This window comes from Grampus griseus (genome assembly GCF_964374135.1).
Source record: "Grampus griseus genome assembly, chromosome: 20".
NCBI lineage: Eukaryota > Metazoa > Chordata > Mammalia > Artiodactyla > Delphinidae > Grampus > Grampus griseus.
In genome coordinates this window covers 28,297,427-28,316,040 of record NC_139014.1, presented here as the reverse complement: position 1 = coordinate 28,316,040, position 18,614 = coordinate 28,297,427, and the positions used below count along the sequence as shown (strand labels likewise).

General features: G+C 34.5%; 1 protein-coding gene across 1 annotated transcript in view; it reads left to right on the top strand.

Moving 5' to 3' along the window:
- Positions 1 to 18,614, top strand: part of BRIP1 (BRCA1 interacting DNA helicase 1) — a gene marked incomplete at its 5' end in the record, with an annotated part of 197,017 nt that overhangs the window by 144,458 nt on the left and 33,945 nt on the right. The window contains 2 exon segments of the mRNA XM_082678491.1: positions 248 to 407; positions 1,412 to 1,533. Of these exon segments, the coding sequence (XP_082534617.1) occupies positions 248 to 407; positions 1,412 to 1,533 (282 nt within the window).

Sequence of the window (18,614 nt, the reverse complement as noted above, 5' to 3'; positions counted from 1 at the left end):
CAGCAGCCACAACAGCTAACATCTGTGGAGCTCTTACTCGGTGCCAGACATCATTCAAAGCTTTCTATATCAGTTAATGAATTTACCCAATAACAACTCTATGACATATAATTGTTTTCCTCTTTTTATGGAGTCAAACACAGAAAGGTTAATACTCTTGCCATTGTAGTCACATGGTCTTTCAACAAATAAATGTAAGTTCAGTTGGACACACACACAAAACATTTTTTTTCTTTCCCCTTTCCAGTTACTAGAAAAGTTAAAAGAACGTTGGCTCTCCACTGGTGTATGGCATAATCTGGAGTTGGTGAAGACAGTCATTGTAGAACCACAGAGAGGAGAAAAAACTGATTTTGATGAATTACTGCAGATGTACTATGATGCGATCAAGTACAAAGGAGAAAAAGGTAATTGGAAATTATTTGATGGTCAGTGAAAAAAAATTTTTCCCATAAAGTGAAAAGTTGGTGCTGTTAGAATTTTATTTGTGTTATCTTTTTTAAATGAATTGCACTTGAGAAAAATTATATTTTATAATCCTAAGTGAAAAGAACATAGGTTAAAGAAATTCTTTTATTTGGAGTTGTTCTCCTATGAATATTTTCACTTGAAGATGACAGTTCAGTTTTATGAAATGGCATGCGTTCAGGTATTATCCCATAGACTTCCTTACGCTAACTAAAATGTTTTGTTAAAGAAGGTAGGTAGAGTATGCATTAATATCTTCCTTACTAGCCAAATGAGCCCTACATTTTTATGTAAAAAATATACTTTGTGCTTATATTTTATTACATAAGGTAAACTTGAGTTTTCAAAACATAACTGAAGGCTAAATTTCAAAGTTAGAGAATGCCCATAAAAAGTTTGACAAGAAGGGCTAATAGTAATTTACGAACAGTGCAACATCATAAAGATATTATAACATAATTGTCAATATCCTTGTATGGTAAGTTTATACACAGAGTATTCTGTGTATGTGTGTTTTAAATACTTTTCAATATAATATTGATTCAATATGATATATAGTAAATATTAGAGTTATTTAAATCATTCTGATAACTTTACATTCTGGTGGTAAAGATAGTGATTTCAATTCAGTATTTAAAACAGTTGGTTCACAGTTGCTCAGCTCACATGCAAGTTACTACTCTGACATGGTTTTTCTGTATAGTTTAACTGGGAGATACACAGTTTATAAGTTGGTTCTACCATGTTGCACCTAATGTAATTTTGTTTCTTTTATTTATTTGAAGACATTGAATTTTAAAAACTTTATAATAGTTTTAAATTTTGTTTCTTTAAAATTTGGTATTATAATTACTTAATAATCAGATCTTTTCAAAACGACAAGAATAAGAATTTCTGGGAATTTTGAGTGTGCTTATAAAAATGTTGATTTTTATTGCTTAAGATGGCGCCCTCCTGGTGGCAGTTTGTCGTGGTAAAGTGAGTGAGGGTCTGGATTTCTCAGATGACAACGCCCGTGCTGTCATAACAATAGGAATTCCTTTTCCAAATGTGAAAGATCTACAGGTAGGCCAGCAAAGCCTTAAGAAGTTTTATTATCACAGAAGTTGTTGATTTTGTGTAAGGTTAATTAGACATTTTTCTTGTATCCTCAGGCATTTTATATTATTTTTTAATTAATTTATTTATTTTTGGCTGCATTGGGTCTTGGTTGCTGCACACAGGCTTTTCTCTAGTTGTGGCGAGCAGGGGTTACTCTTCATTGCGCTGCACGGGCTTCTCATTGCGGTGGCTTCTCTTGTTGCAGAGCACAGGCTTTGTTGCAGAGCACAGGCTCTAAGCGCACAGGCTCTAGAGTACAGGCTCAGTAGTTGTGGCACACGGGCTTAGTTGCTCCGCGGCATGTGGGATCTTCCTGGACAGGGCTCAAACCCATGTCCCCTGCACTAGCAGGCGGATTCTCAACCACTGCGCCACCAGGGAAGCCCCAGACATTTTATTTTAATGCTCTAGTGACTCAGAATGAGTGAGAAAGGTTTAGGAGATACGGGTTTATTTTATTTTTAACTTACCCTGTCTTCTGCTTAGTAAGAGTGATTTTCAAAGTGTGGTCCTGGGTCGGGAGCATCACTATTATCTGGGAACTTAATAGAAATAGATATTTCCAGGCTCTATCGAGACCTACTGAATCAGAAGCTTTGGAGGTAGAGCCCAGCAATTTGTGTTTTATCAAACTCTTAGTCGCAGACTGACAGGGAGCCCCTGGGGAATTCTAGGGCCCTTTCTCTATCTATCTCTATCCCTTCTCTCCAATGCCATGCCTTGCCCTGCAGATTTTAGTGATTTTCGCTGTTTCAAGTTCTGATATTTTCCATTTCAGCTCGGCAGAAACACCATACTCTGCTTGTACTTCAGTGCTCTGTGCTACTGTCGGAAAATTATACCTAGGAAGAGAGCTGAGAATCATAGAGTTCACCTAATGGATCTTATGAGATTATTTTATCTCTGAGATTACAGTTTTAGGCTGCCTGGTGTCTACTCCCTAAAAGCAGTTGCTTTATCTGTTTTGTCCAGTTTTACAGTTACTTACAATGGGAGGGATATTCCTAAACCAGGTATTCTACCTTGGTCAGAAACAGGAGTTTTGCTTCATTATCACTAATTGTTTGCTAAACATACTTGAAAAATTATTTGTAGTAATAATTTGAAGCCTAAGGTGATGTTATCTTTATCGGGGAGGATTTTCTTTTACTTCCTACAGGAATTTGAAGTTGCTAGCAACCTGAGACCAAGACTTGAGGTTTTCTGGCCACTGAGCTGACTCCGTTGAGTATAATCCATATCCCTCCCAGGATACAACCTGTTAGGATCTCATACTAAAACAAGAATTCTTTCCCTAGGCAGTTATCTTCTTTATTGATAATATTTTACTAGACACTGTGAATTATATAGTAGTAGCAGTAATAATATTTCTCTAATTAGCTTCTACTCTTCCCTGACCTCTGGACCTTGTCAAAAATTCTGAAAGTCCTCAGGAGGTATTTAATCCTTTCAGCCTACAGTACTTTGGTGGCTTCTACTGCCTTTCTCCAGCCACCAGTGCTACCACTGAGAGTGCTGATGACCATTCCCAGGGCTCCTATTCTAAAGTGGCTAATGCTGCCTCTGACTACTACTACTGATGAAACAGTAGACATCCACTCAAGAAAACTGTTGTGTTCACCATCAATAGTATTAGTGCTCATTCCACTGAAGCTGAGTTCTGCTGATTGTACTGCTGTCGGCAGTGGTACTGTCTTTTTTTGATGTCTTATCATTTTACCTTGGCCCTATATTACTGTACTAACGCTGCTTTGTTTAAGTGGAGAGAATCTCTTTCCCACACTTTCTACTACGCATTCTTCCCACATCTTAAATATAAATTTTTCCCCCTAAAACTAGCTCTTTCAACTTTTGCTTGTATCTTATTTCATTCTTGGACCTATGTATGAGTCCTTGAGAGCTGGAAAAGGAGCTTTATGGCTAATAACTAGGTTGTACTAAATATTACACTCACAAAGTAACAAATCCTGAAAGAATTCACATCAAACTCATAATAGTGATTGTGATTGAGAAGAGAAAGGAATGATATTGGGGGTAGTTATCAAAAGGGCTTTAGCTTTTCCTATAATAGCTGTCTTACTAAAAAACAAGCTTAAAGAAAATATGGGGAGAACACAAGTGTTTATTATGTTATTCTTTGAAAAATCCTTAAAATTAAATAAAGTGTTACTTGTGAAGGAAAAAAAAATTACATTTACCTTCTGTTTTCTCTACTGTCATTCCCAACAGCTGTGATTCTGGGTGTTGTTATTGCACCAATCTTGGATTTCTTAATGCTTTCTTTCCTCAGGATAAGTTCTTCCCAGGCAACATCTCAGTCTGTTGTTTAAAAAACAAGATACCGGTGACCTGCTCTGACATCCCTCAGTAATGGTCCTACTTGTCGTAGTTGTGCTTATTTGAATTCCAATGGCTCCAGTTGTATAAAATAGCAAAATAACAGAAGCTTCAATGAGGTCTGCATAGGGAGGAGAGGAGGGTGATTCTAAAGGAGTTTCCCTAGTGGTTCCTAAAAGGGACAAGTAGGGTGGACCCAAGAGTAGTCTGAGCTGCAGGATCAAGGGACAGACAGAAAAAGAGGAAAAGTCATTATTGGAAAGACTTGGAAGTGTATTTCTTGTTGCATATGTCTGGATCACTTCTTCCTGTCTAACAAACAATTCTAAAACTCAGTGGCTTAAAATACCAGTCATTTACTGTGGGTCAGCATCTATGAGGGTGGGGTGGGCAACAGATGATTTCAGCTGGGCTCAGTCACCCTGCTATGGTTTGACCAACATAGGTTGCACTCAACTGGATCAGCTGTGCTGATGGATCTCATCCTTTGTGGACCAACAGACCAGCCAAAGCATGTTATTGCAATGGCAGGGTACAAGAGAGCAGGCTTGACTGTGTAAGCACTTTTCAAATACCTGTTTATGTCACATCTACTAACATATTGCCCAAAGTATGTCATATGCCCAAGCCCAAAGTCAACAGCAGTGGCAGGGTTGGGGGAAGGGGGTATTTTCCACCACACATGGCAAAGGGCTTAGAATAAGGACTCCAAAAAGGAGTCCTGGCCTTTTTTTTTTAATAACTAAAGGATATTTATAAAGCATTCATTCAAAAGACTGATGTTTATAAGCTTTAAGAGTATAGATATGCAATTTTTATAATAATTAAGGACTTTTATCTTCTGGAAATGACCAGAATATAATAGTACCTGAAATATCTGAGTATATGAAATAACTCAGAGCACCATTATGGATTTCTCAAAATTTATAAATGATCAAACAAGTTATTGAAAATAATAGTACACTTCTATAAGATATAAAAGAAATACAAAGTTTGAAATTTTAATAAAGCTCACTTCATTTTTTGTTGTTGTTGCCTGTGTTTTTGGTGTTATATTTAGGAAAACATTGCCAAATCCATGGTCATGCAGATTTGCCCCTAATGTTTTTTGTCAAAGAGTTTCATAGTTTTTGCTCTTAAATTTAAGTATTTGATCCATTTTGAGTAAAGTTTTGTATATGTTGTAAAATGAGTCTAACTTCCTTATATCTAAAATGAGTCTCTTGTAGACATCATATAGTTGGATCATGTTTTTTTTTTTTTAATTAATTAATTTATTTTTGGCTGCGTTGGGTCTTTGGTGCTGCTCGTGGGCTTTCTCTAGTTGAATCGAGCAGGGGCTACTCATCGTTGCGGTGCGCGGGCATCTCATTGTGATGGCTTCTCTTGCTGCGGAGCACGGGCTCTAGGTGTGTGGGCTTCAGTAGTTTTGGCGTGCAGGCTCAGTAGTTGTGGCTCGTGGGCTCTAGAGCGCAGGCTCAGTAGGTGTGGCACATGGGCTTAGTTGCTCCACGGCATGTGGGATCTTCCCAGACCAGGGCTCGAACCCACGTCCCCTGCATTGGCAGGCAGATCCGTAACCACCGCGCCACCAGGGAAGTCCTGGATCATGTTTTTTAATTTATTCTGCCAATATCTGCCTTTCTGTTGGAGAGTTTAATCCATTTACGTTTAAAGTAATTACTGATAAGGAAGGGCTTGTTTTACCATTTAACTATTTGTTTTCTGCATGTCTTGTGTGCTTTTTGTTCCTCAGTTCACTCATTATTGCCTTTTTTGTGTTTAGCTGTTTTTTGCTATGTACTATGTTGATTCCCTTCTTTCCTTTTGTGTATATTTTTCAGTTATTTTCTTAGTGTTACTTTGGAGTTAATCTCTGTCTCTCCCTTTTTATATTGTTATTGTCATAGATTACATCTTTATATATACATTGTGTGCCATTAACATAATTTACAGTTATTGTTTTATGCATTTGCCTTTTAAATCACATGAAAAAAACCAGTTACAAACGAAAAGTATGATAATATTGGCTTTTATATTTACCTACATAGTTATTTTTACCAGTGTTTTTTATTACTTCCTAAAGCACATACTTACACTGCCTTCATTATATTATATTTTAGTGTTTATAAATATGTTTTATAATCTGTTAGATTACCTCAAAGATTAGGACAATTTCTTAAATATCTTTGTCTCTACAATTAAATATTGCCTTGGAATATAGTGAGTGTTCAATAAGTTGATTTAATTAATGATTAATATGTTTATTATTTAATATATTTATATTTAAAGTCTTAAATATATGTATACTTATATATTTAAATATAATTAAGTATTAAATATATACTAAATATTAAAGTAAAATTAATTAAAATAAAACAAAGTTCAGTATATTTAATATAAGTTATCAAAATAGTAATTTGGTTTTGTTGTTTGTTTTACTTGGCATTGTTATTAAAAAACAACAACCCTCCATTCCTGGACTCTTTAATTAAGGCATCATAATGATAGTAATCATTATTTGATGATAATGACTAGGACAGTAGTAAACATTAATATTACTTATAATAAGGCAGTACAGTATGTTGTTACAATCATAAATCATTAAAGGAGTTATGAAGGGAATACTCAATTCCAATAGCATTTTACACCCTAATACATAGTAGAACATAATAATGGAGAGAGTATATTAATCATACTGGCTACCACTCTTTATATTAGTGTTCTCTTGTTGTGTTACAAATTACCACAAACATAGTGGTTTAAAACAGCACACATTTCTTATGTCACAGTTTCCATGGGTCAGGAGCCTGGGTGTGGCTTAGCTGGGTCCTTTGCTCACGTTTCCGCAAAACTGCAGTCAATGTTGTTGGCTGGGCTGCTTTTTCATCTGGCTCTTGGGGTCTTCTTCCGAGTTCATTTAGGATGTTGGCAGAGTTCAGTTCCTTATAGTTGTAGGACTGATCTAGCCAGGGGCTGCTCTCATCTCCTGCAGGCTACTCAGAATTCCTTGTTATGTGGCCTTCTCACAGGCCCTCTCACAGCATGGCAGGTTATTTATGCAAGGCCAACAAGATGCTGTCTAGCTCCCGTCTCCTAAGATGGAGCCATACAACAACATAATAACAGGAGTAACTTCCTCACACCTTTGCGTTATAACATGATCTAATCAAGGGAGTGTCTACCCCATCCCCTTGCCACATTCTGTTGGCTAGAAGCAAGTCACAGGTTCTGCTCACTCTCAAGGTGAGAGGATTATACAAGACATGACTCTCTGGGAGTCACCTCAGGGTGTGTCTGCCATATTCTGGTTTTCTATAAAATGAATTGATGAACTAAATGATTTCCATAAATGGTTCTTCCAAACCTAAAACAATACTTCAAATTACTGGACCATAAATTAGGACTTCACAGTTTTCTTTTACATTAGTACTCAGCCTATCATGCAGAATAAGTGGAAATTATTTGTAAATGAGAACCTGAAATATTCTATCTTATGAAAACAAAACAATCTATTTCTGTCTTGTTTTCTCTATTGTTTTATTTGAATTCATATTTTAAAGAGTTAAGGTCAGTGTCCAAGTTAGAAAAGTGATTTGAGTGGGACAAAGAGGGCAATGACCTTAATTTTATGATACTAAAATTTTTTTCTTAAATTTGAGACAGATTATGGAAGTCAAAATTAAAATACAGTTTAAAATACTAACTTAAGACTCTTGTAGTCTCAACTGCAGAGTTAGGCTTTTAGAGAAGCAGGAAAATGTATGTTAGAGCCAAAAATATGACTTCTTTGGCTGTGACCAGTATTTCCTCTTCCCACCTTGGGGACTAGAAAGTAGAGGTAGGAAAATTTCATTTTGGAGCCAAGTGTGACTTGTTTAGTTCAAGTCATAATTTATTGCACATACCTCAGGGACCTGAAAATAAAGAAACCCACTGTGAAATGTTGATAACGGGCCACTCTGAAGGACAGGCATTAAGCTAACTTTCCTGGTGAGGATTTTTTTCACTTCCACCTTTCCCAGATGCTTCTTATCATTCTATAAGGACATACTTAATCATGTAACAGCTAAAAAGGAAACTTTCTGTGCACTAAAGCAAAGTATTTGAGGGACAGGAGAGTGAACCAAGGCCTTTATATGATTAGATGTTGGTGGAAAAATATAACTAAAAGGAAAGTTGTTTTCTTTTAATGCAATTAAGTCACAGTATAACAACATTGCCCTTTTAGTGGATATCTAAAACAAATCCTTTGGCCAATTAGTATGATATAAAAACTTAGACAGACTTAAACTTTATAATTCAGGCATCCACATTTCAAGTTGGTGGCATGGGCATAATTTGTGAGACGTTGTAAGGTACGATATTTAGAGTTTAAAATTCCATTTTATTTGTATTCTTTAGCACAATTTAGTAGTATATAAAAATATTCTCCCTTCATGGGTATTGTGCCTTTTCCTCTGAAAAAAATGCATAAAACCATGGCATGTGCCTAAAAATTTTTATGCTTTAAAAATGTTCCAGTTGGTATCTTAGATTTCTACAAGTTTAGTAAAATTTGATGGTAATATTCTATATCAGAAGAGCTCTTACAATTATTAAAATAACTAAGATATAAATTTTATGTTTGTGTATTATTTTGCTTTAGTAATATAGTATGTTGAATCACCAAAATAGATTTCATTTGGAAACTATTTAAAATTCCGATAGTGATCTGATTAGTTATCTCAGTATTGGCATATGATAATCATTATGAATTCCTTTTTTCATTTGGGAAACTTGTTTTAGCTCTGAAGATACTGGACTATTTAAGTATATTATTTTTTAATCAGTTTTGAAAAATTTCATTAATGATTGAAAGATACTGGCATCTATTTTAATTTTGTTAGTTATTGACTTTATATCAAACACACATAAATTTATAAGCTACCATGCATTCTTGGCATTTTATAAACCTCAGAAAAGGGCTGTTACCCTTTGCTTGCCCCAGAGGATAACAGCATTAATAAAATTGAGTGCACATTAAACCAGTGCTTTCAAGTGTCAAAATATTATTAGATGATGGCAGTATTAGAATTCTTGAATCTGACATTTCTTTTTAAGTAGACTGTTGTTGTTCCTTCATTATTCTTGTTGCTTTGACAGCAATATGAATATTCCTGAGGAGATGAATGGAGGCGGGAATGCAAGGGATTATAGTATATCAAGACAAACTTGATTTCAGAAACAAAAACCTTTACTAATAATTTTGAGTATATTCGTATTTTCCTTTTGAATCACTTTTATCATTGTGTTAATGATCTTGAGTGTTTTAGCATTCATTTATTCATTCAGTAACAAACTTTCACTAAGAGCCTGATTTGTACTAAATACAGTTAAGTGCGGAAATAAACAAGATGCTACTTCTAATGATGTCTATAATTTAGTAAAGTACTTGAACGTGTAACAGGATGTTTTGGTTGGACAGGGTCTGGGTGTTCCAATGCTTAGGGAAAGTGAAGTTGAGCAGCACCTTTCACCTCCCATCCAGATATCCATTTACTTTGAGTGATTTGCCTAAAATAGATGGAAATTCAAATCTCAGAGAAATGAGATTTGAATCTTGTCTATGTTGAGATTCAAACATACAAACATTTGATCAAGTGGAATGGCCTCATCAAAGGCCAGATTATAAAACTGTTCAAGTTATTAAGACTATTCAGAAAAGTGAAACAACCACTTTTTGAATATCTGGCTAGAGTACCAAGTACTTTATAGACTGGTGACATGGTGATACATTCACAGATTATAGACCCTTGTCTCATGGAGCTTACACTCTTGTGAGGAATGTTGAAATTAAAGTAATAAAGAAGCAATTAATTGCAGTTGTGATGAAGACTGTAAGAAAAAAGTCACAGGAACTATGAGAATGTATAACAGGATCCTAACCTAGTCTTTAGGGGTAAACAAAGACTTCCTGAGGAAGTGATTTTTCAGCTGACACAGGAAAGAAGGCTCAGAGTTATGTAGGTGAGCAGAATGGGTAAGAGTATTCTCAGCAGATAGAACAGCATATGCTAAGGCCCTGAGGTGTGAAAGAGGATAGCTATTCCCAGGAATTGAAAGAAGCTGAGGAAGAGAGTGAGTTGGGGAGAATGGCATGTGAATAGAGGCTGGGAGACTTATTAAGAAGCCAAATCATTTAGGGCCCTGTGTGCCATTTTAAGGATTTATTCTAAGCTATGGGAAACCAGATCCAGTAATAGAGCCTGAGGTCAGAATGTAGTGGGGTTCCGGTTATAGTGTAGCATCTGATACAGAAACCCACCTGGATCTAGCCCTGATAATAATATGTGGATACCCAAGGGAAATGGCTGTGTATATAAACTTAAAGGGCTGTAATACTAAACTCTAACATTTAGGAGTCCAGCAACTGGCTTTTGGAATTGTTAGAAACATTTAGGCCAAATCACAGATATGGAAGAAAAACCTCGTCACCTCTGAATGTCTGGAATAAGTTTATCCTCATTATTTAAACCTTTTTTTCCTCCTCAGAAAACTTTTTTTTCTAGTTTGTTTTTTTTTTTAAGATTGTTTGGCCAGAAGTATTATTAAAGCAGGTTCTAAGTATATCTTGAAATTCAAAAATTAAAATCTAGTTTAAATCTAAGTATTCCATCTACACTGACAACTTATAATTTGCCTTGGACAGAGAAAAATGAGATAACCAAACTCTTTGTTCCCATCCGTCCTGCAAAACAAACAAACAAATATAAAGTTACAAAATAAATGGATGAATTGCTGAGGTATTTTTAAATTAAAAATTTTTTCCCCCATATTTATTAAAGGAATCTTTTGGGTTTGGGGGAGGAAACATTTAAAATCACAAAATTTTCATCAAGTCTGATTGATAGCCTTTTCTTTCCAATACTCATATCATTGTATTTCCTTAGGAAAAAAGCCATACCTGAATATAACTACAAGTTAAACCTTTGGATAATTAATAAAGCAAATAAAACTTTTGTTTGTTTTTTGAAAAATTCTGAAGTTATTTTCCTGTGTTTATCTCTTTTTTTGGTGAGAACAAGAAATTTTTAACCTTTATATTTTACTTTTGCTCTCATAGTAGGTTGAAGGTTTTAAAAGTGAGTTTATCACGCTGGGGACTTGTAAGGTTGATCGACACTTAACTTATTCTGTTGGCACAGAGCATAATCAGTAGCACTACCTCAAGGGAAACAGTGGAATTGTTTCTTAACCTCTCTGAAAATAATTTTAATTTTTTTTCTTCAGAGCAGAATTTTAGTTGTAGTAGATTTTAATCAATTTACTTAGATTCTCTTAAAGCCTACAGGGTGCAGATATATAGATGGGCTTCAGGTGAGTGTGTCACTTGTTTTTTTCCAATTATAAAGTCTTAAGGTCAAAGATAATATAAACTGTAGTAGACATCAGTGTTTACAGCATCAGTCTTTACTGTTTTTCACTGAGATTAAGGTTTGATACCTTGGGAATGAGTTCAATTTATGCTTTCTACCTTTGGGACAGATAATCCCGGTGTGCCCAGGAATATAGTAAGCTATGTAATAAGTCATAGTGTAATTTCCTATCACATCAAAATGACCAGATTTGTTCTTTAAAATTACTTAATAGCAGGGTTTCTCTAGCTTGGCAGTAGTGACATTTTGGGCAGGATAATTTTTTGTTGTGAGTGATGTCCTGTGCATTGTAGGATGTTTAGCTGCATCTCTGGACTTAACTGTAGATGCCAGTAGCAAATGTTTCTCCCTCACCAGTTGTGACAATCAAAAATGTCTTCAGATAGTGCCAGTATCTTCTGGTAGGCAAAATCACTCTCAGTTGAACACCATTGTTTTATATAGTGAAACATACAAGTGTATGTCATGAATTAAAATGAACAATCTACATTTATTTTTTTGTTATTTTTTATCAAGTTGAAAAAAATCCAATAAAACTTTTACTAAGAGCCTGATTTATACTAAAAACATTAGATGGTTTCTTATATTAACAATCTCTTGGCTTCTACCCGTTTCCCAGCCCCTGCTTCTGAGAAGCAGTGACTTTCACTTCTTTTATCTATTTCATCTGGTATTTACATCCATATAATCAATTTTAGACATTAACTATTTACTTCCTGCGTGAAATAGGATTTTAGCTCACTTACTCCGCCTTTCCCTTCTTACATCCTCCCAATATCGTTAAATCACAATTTTTTATTAAATCCATAGTCAATATTCACATTATCATGACTATGAAAATATTGTTCACTGTAGTCAAATGATTTCCTTTAACTATTTTATTTTTTCTTTTAAAAATATCTTTAGGGACTTCTCCAGTGGCACAGTGGTTAAGATTCTGCGCTCTCAATGCAGGGGGCCCGGGTTCGATCCCTGGTCAGGGAACTAGATCCCACATGCATGCCACAACTAAGAGTTTGCATTGCCACAACTAAGGAGCCAGTGAGCCACAACTAAGACCCAGCACAACCAAATAAATAAATAAATATTTTAAATATATATATCTTTAAAGAAATCTTTAATAAATCTGCAACACCTCTCAATACAGTTTTCCTATGAGACCTGTCAGATAATAGGTCAGTTCTTTTTCTCCCCCTGAAGACATCCCTTTTGGATCCTTCTGATCTCCTGCTTCAATCAAGACTTAAGTTGCTCTTTAAGCTCACTTAACTGCCAATATCCTGAGATTTCCCTTTGCTGTCATCCTAGGAATTTGATTTGCTTGTCTTCTGTGTTAGGTCCCAAGTTTCCTGAATCTCAGACCTTGTTCCTGTTTCTTGTTTCTTATTTCATCTTTGTGGTACATATCCTCCAGCAGTTTCCCTATGCATCAATTTCCTCAGCCTTTCTGGACTCCTGCTGGCCTAACTGGCTTATTTCCCATCAGTAGCTCTGTGGGTACTTCGGTTTGAACTTTCGCCTCTCTGCTTAGTCATTTAGTCTGCTTTTCACAGTCATCTATTTGGGTTTAAAGTTACAGATGTCTTAGTTTCATTGAAGATAGAGACTATTTCTCTTTCTTATTTATCTTTTAATTTGGGGTCGGTTTTTAAGAGGCAAGGAAAGAAGAAAAAATTTTTTGCCTTCCTGAAACCAGAAGTCTTCATTACTTTCTAAGATAAAGTAGGAGACTTTGAAGTGCTATGATCCCACATGCTTTATTCCCACACTCACACCTTCACTTTTGAGAAGCTCTGAATCAAACATTCCTAACAATAATATTGCAAAGGTAGAAAGTAACAAATGTTTTTTAGAAATCAAATATTTACTTACGTTTGAAAGATGTTTCGATATAATAATATAAAAATCTAGATGGCAAAAGTATCAGAATTCATTTGTTGGGCTGTGGAAGTAATAAACAGAGTTTTATGTATGTTTAAGTATGTTTTCAGTGTTTTCTAGTACTCACGTAATCTTTTATGTGCACATTTTCTCTTGCTCAAGTTCATTTTTAAAGGTATTTAATCATGTGAACTCTGAGTCTGAGCCTCCTCTCACTGGGATTAGCTTCTACTTTCTATGCCTGCCATTGCCACTAAACTTTTGTGGAGTCCTCCCAGAGCCTCAGTGCTTAGTTTTACATCTTTTCGCATCCACAAGCCTCTTCCATGAGAGACCTCCTTATCTTCCAGTGTTGTATAGGAGCAGGTGCAGATCTCTATCACTTGCTGAATGCAGCACTACTCACTTCCCTTAACAAAACCTCTAAATATTGTCGCATTCCTTCAAGAGCCTATGGTTCCATATACAGTCTCACATTGCTTTCTTATGTAAGACAATATTTCATTTTGTTAGTTATTATTGCTAGAAGGGTTTTATTCATAGTATTTGGCTCTTGTATGAGACTTTAACAAGGGAAGCTCTAGATTGTAAGATATATGTAAGGAATAATATTTAGACTAATAGAGGACAATCAGGTACTCATTCTGTAGATTACACCACTAACATATTTTATATAGTTCTCTTCAAATACAGCTCATAGGTTGCAAAGTGGTCAAAAAATATTTTGCAGGATATTAAAGAGTGCTAATGTTAGTTATAATTTCTCAGAAAATTTAATATCAATTGCAGAAGTCATTTAGAAAAAGTTATGTTTCAAAACTAAATACTGTTCTCTATGAGTCTTGCCAATGTACATATTTTCATTGATATATGATGAAAAAGTAGCCACTCCATAAGCTGAAGAAACTTTTAAGTCACATAAAATAATGTGTCCTTATGTTGAGTAGTATAGGTTAAGCGCCTTCAGAGAGAGTTGATCTAAGTGTCAGAACTCTAAGGTAGATGACCTACGTTGTCTGTCAGTCTTATGACTTTTTTCATTTACATGCGACAATATATTACAACAGCATGCCACCCAAACCTATATTGGTTTTTAGAAATACAGGATAAGTAATGACTCTCCAGCTTGCTTACCTCTAATATATGATGCTTTACAGTTTTGTGTCCATTGTCATTTCTTTCTTGAACCAGCTGTATGAGGTAATGCGGGCAGGAATTATTTTCTTCCATTTACAGAGGAGGAAACTGAGAAAGGAAGCTAAATGGGGTACTGTGACTTACCCAAGGTCAAACAACTAATAAATGTCAAAGCTTTGACTCTAAGCCGTGTGCTTTTTCCATATCTCCTTTCCTCAAAAAAAAAAAAAAATATATATATATATACATATATATAGTATTTTCTAGAGATGATAATTTAAGCATTTTCAGGTGTATCTGGATAATATTTTATTATGGGTAGCATAACTAAATTGCAACAAAGCCTATTTTTCTTTAAAAAAATTTTAACTTTATCCCTTTACAGAATAAGCATATATTGTTGTTTCTTGCATGTCTTAAAGTATTAACTGTCTTTTTTTCTTTTAATAGAAAAATATTAATTTCTACCTTTTTCCTGGGCTCTTATCTTGACAAATTATTTTCATAATTTAAAAGAAACACTAAGATCTACTGCTTCGTACTGACAGATGTTTTTGCATTATTATTATCTAAAGCCTTTATTCAGAATTGCTTGAATGTTACTGTGTTACCAATAAACTATTCTGGGCTAGCAGCTAAATTATTTTAACCACTTGAGGTTGAATATGTTGAGAGCAAGAGATGCTTGATTTGAGGGGAATATATTTTGTTCTTTTTTTTATATTTGAAATTTTTAGGCTGTTTATTTCAACACTGACAATTTATGACACAAAGTATAACAGGTTTCTCTGCAAAAAGTGTCTTATTCAAAGCAACCTTCAAGCATATGTGAGATAAGCTATATTATTCTTACTATGTCTGTTACTATGTCTTGATTCTTATTTCTTGGTAGATTACTGTGGTCACCTCCTAGTGTAGTGTAACAAGGAGAGTAAATAACAATTGAAAACCATTTCGAGTGTGTGTGTGTGTGTGTGTGTTTGTGTGTGTGTGTGTTTATTTAAGTCTAAAAGGGAGCCTGGCTTCTTAGCTCTTGGCAGAAACCCATTTTTCCCCATTTAAAACAATATATATGCTATATTTGGTTAACTTGGTGTTTCAGAAATTTTGAAAATATGCCAGATGAAATAAAACCAGCTATATTCCTTTTATCTAGCTAACTTATTTCATATACAAGCTCTTATGCTGAATTTAGAACTCTAACCATTGGAATTTATATTGTGATACCCTGATAAAAGTGTTTACACTGTGAAGATATGGAGCAATAAATGTCTAATGCACAGTCTCTGTCTTCCAGATTTGGTTTGCTATAAATGTTTACATTTTAGGTTCTGTACCTTGGCTAAATATAAAACTGTTCTTCTTGAATGTTTGTTAGACAAATGTGTTTATTTTTCTGAGGCAAAGTTTTCTTAATATTTTTAATTAGTAAGTTTAGCTGATCATTTGTTCTTAGTCTTATTACCAGGCTTGAACTTTTGTCATAAAACTTACATACAAGAAAATAGGGGCTACCCTGGTGGCACAGTGGTTGAGAGTCCACCTGCTGATGCAGGGGACGTGGTTTCGTGCCCCGGTCCAGGAGGATCCCACATGCCGTGGAGCGGCTGGGCCCATGAGCCATGGCCGCTGAGCCTGTGTGTCCGGAGCCTGTGCTCTGCAACGGGAGAGACCACAATAGTGACAGGCCTGCGTACCGCAAAAAAAATAAATAATAATAAATAAATAAAGCTTACATACAAGAAAATAAAAGTATATTCTGCCTATATTGATTGCTTTTAGGAGAGCATTTATTACTGAAATCATAATACATATGTATACGAATTGGGACAAATTCCACCGTCTTTCATATGAGGCAGTAGTAAAGAGATGCATTTATAGTTCCAGCTCATATTTATCACACCATTTATTTCTTCAGAAGCTACTTATAGAACTTGTAAAAGGCTACTCTTGTACAGAGCTATTTAAAGCCAGCACTGTTGGGTTTGACTAAGTGGAAAAAATAATATTCAAAATTGTGACTTAAATTTTTTGTTGACATATACAGTATGATCCTTTTGGTTATTTTATATATACTACTGCTATCAGTAGTATACTACTTATACTGTCTCCAATAAAACTGAGTCATTGGAGGACTTAAGGAACTTACTATTTGATCTCAAGCATTTTGTAATGTTAAAATCAGAATCCAAACCCACATAACTTCTGCTTGAATGCTATATGGGTATTTTAACATAATTCCCTAAGTCCCACTTCAGTCTTGATTATCTATCTTTGCTATTCAGGATCTCATCTCTACTTATATCAGGTTAGCCTGTGATGCAGAGATATTTTCAGCTGTCTAGAAACTACCATATTAAGGGTGTTTTTCATTTTGTATGAATGTTGAACTCCAGTTATGAAAAAATGTTCTGTGAATCAGTGTAGCATCTGAACCAGTGGGTTACAAACACAAGCTGCTACAGGAGTTAAATAGATTATTTAAATGAGTGAGCTAGTTGAGAGTTGGCATGGGCCTTCAGTTTGCAACCTCTGATAAAATAGTTTGCCTTCTCTCTGCTGTTCACATACTCCTCCAAAATTACACATACGCTAATTTATTGGGGATGGGGAGCAAGTGGTTTAAACTCCTTCCAGAGTATACAATTAAATGTAGCTTTCTAATTTGGGAAAGCCTTGTAAAATGTATTTGAAAAGTAATATTAACTGGTTTAAAAGATAATCTTTCCAAACCACACTTGAGCTCACTTTATGGTGTTTACTTTCTGTCAAAACTTAGAAAAAACATTCACAGTTAACTTCCATAACATAAAATGTCTGTCTCATTAGGCATTAAAGAAGCATTGGTCAACAGGTATAATGCTATTAGACTGTATAGCTAATGTGAATGTGGACATGACCTCCCAAATAGCTCAAAGACTAATCTCTTTGACAGTTACAAGATGGCAGAGCTTGCCATGGGCCTTTTGCTGCTGCACATTGAAACTATTTGTTTGGAAAGCATGCCTGAGGGATGAGAGTCTGTTTATAAGGATGAGCAGGTAAAAGTAAAATGTTGTCTTTTGACATTTCAACTAATCCCTTCTAGCCTTTGGTTTACTTAACATTTAGGCTATTTGCTGGCAGGAGAAACTGGCTTTTTCACATATGCTTTATGTCATTTTAAATTGGGCATTGATTTTCGTACCTGATAATTCCTAAGTGTACAATGAAATAGATTCTGATGTCGTTAAAAAGAGGTGTACTGTCTTTCTACCTTTTCCAAACCCTTAGTTTTGCTTTCCCTAATTAAATGTGTTCACCCAAAGACAATTTTTTAATTTATTTTTTAAAATCTGCTTCTTTATATAATAAAAAATATTTCAAAGTTAACCTTTATATATATTTACTTTCAAAAGTTTTTTCTTTACTTTTTACCTAAAATAATTTCCCTAGGTAAAATATTGGCAGTAATTTAAAGGCCATTTGGATTGTAAAAAATTATTTGAAAATTTTCAAGAAGTTGAAATAATGTAGTCATACATAAAAGTTAATTCATTTTAATGAAAAATAAAAGACCAAGGAGAGAGAATTTTGTTTATTTAATCTAATATTTGCTATATTACCTCTAAATATTTCAATTATAACTAATATTTCCTAAAGCAACTGTTGTCATAGGCAGAGTGATCATTATAAAGTATTTGTTTCAACATGGTATAGTAAATTTTGAAAATCCTTAAGCTATTATGTCTGGCAAAGGATAAATGCAAATTTGGGGGAGGGGAAATAATGTTAATATAGATAAATTCTTAGTTACATTTTGAGAGATGGTAGGAAATGTATAGTTGGATAGAATTTTTAAGTATTCTTATCTCTAAATGTTATAATATACTTTATTGCTGAATTGTCAAATTATTTTTTTAATATTACCTAGTATTTCCTATGGTGCCATATTATTCACTATACTACTTTAAAAAGCATATTCTATGATGCTTACAGGAAAGTTTGCTTTATATTCAAGTTATAAAGTTTTAATTTAGAAATTTTACAGGTTCTTTTGAGGGGATATAAAATAAAATGTCTTATATACCAATTTGAAAGCTACTTGTCAGAAGTGTACATATATATATATATGTCAGAAGGTTAATAGTATACAGTGTTTTGAAGAGATTTTGTTTTCTCTTAAGTAGTTTTACAACTTCTTAAAACTGTAAATTGTTAATTTATCTTGAAAGTCTGAAATTTTTTCAAGAAAATAACTTTATACCTTTGATTAGGCTTATATTACAAAAA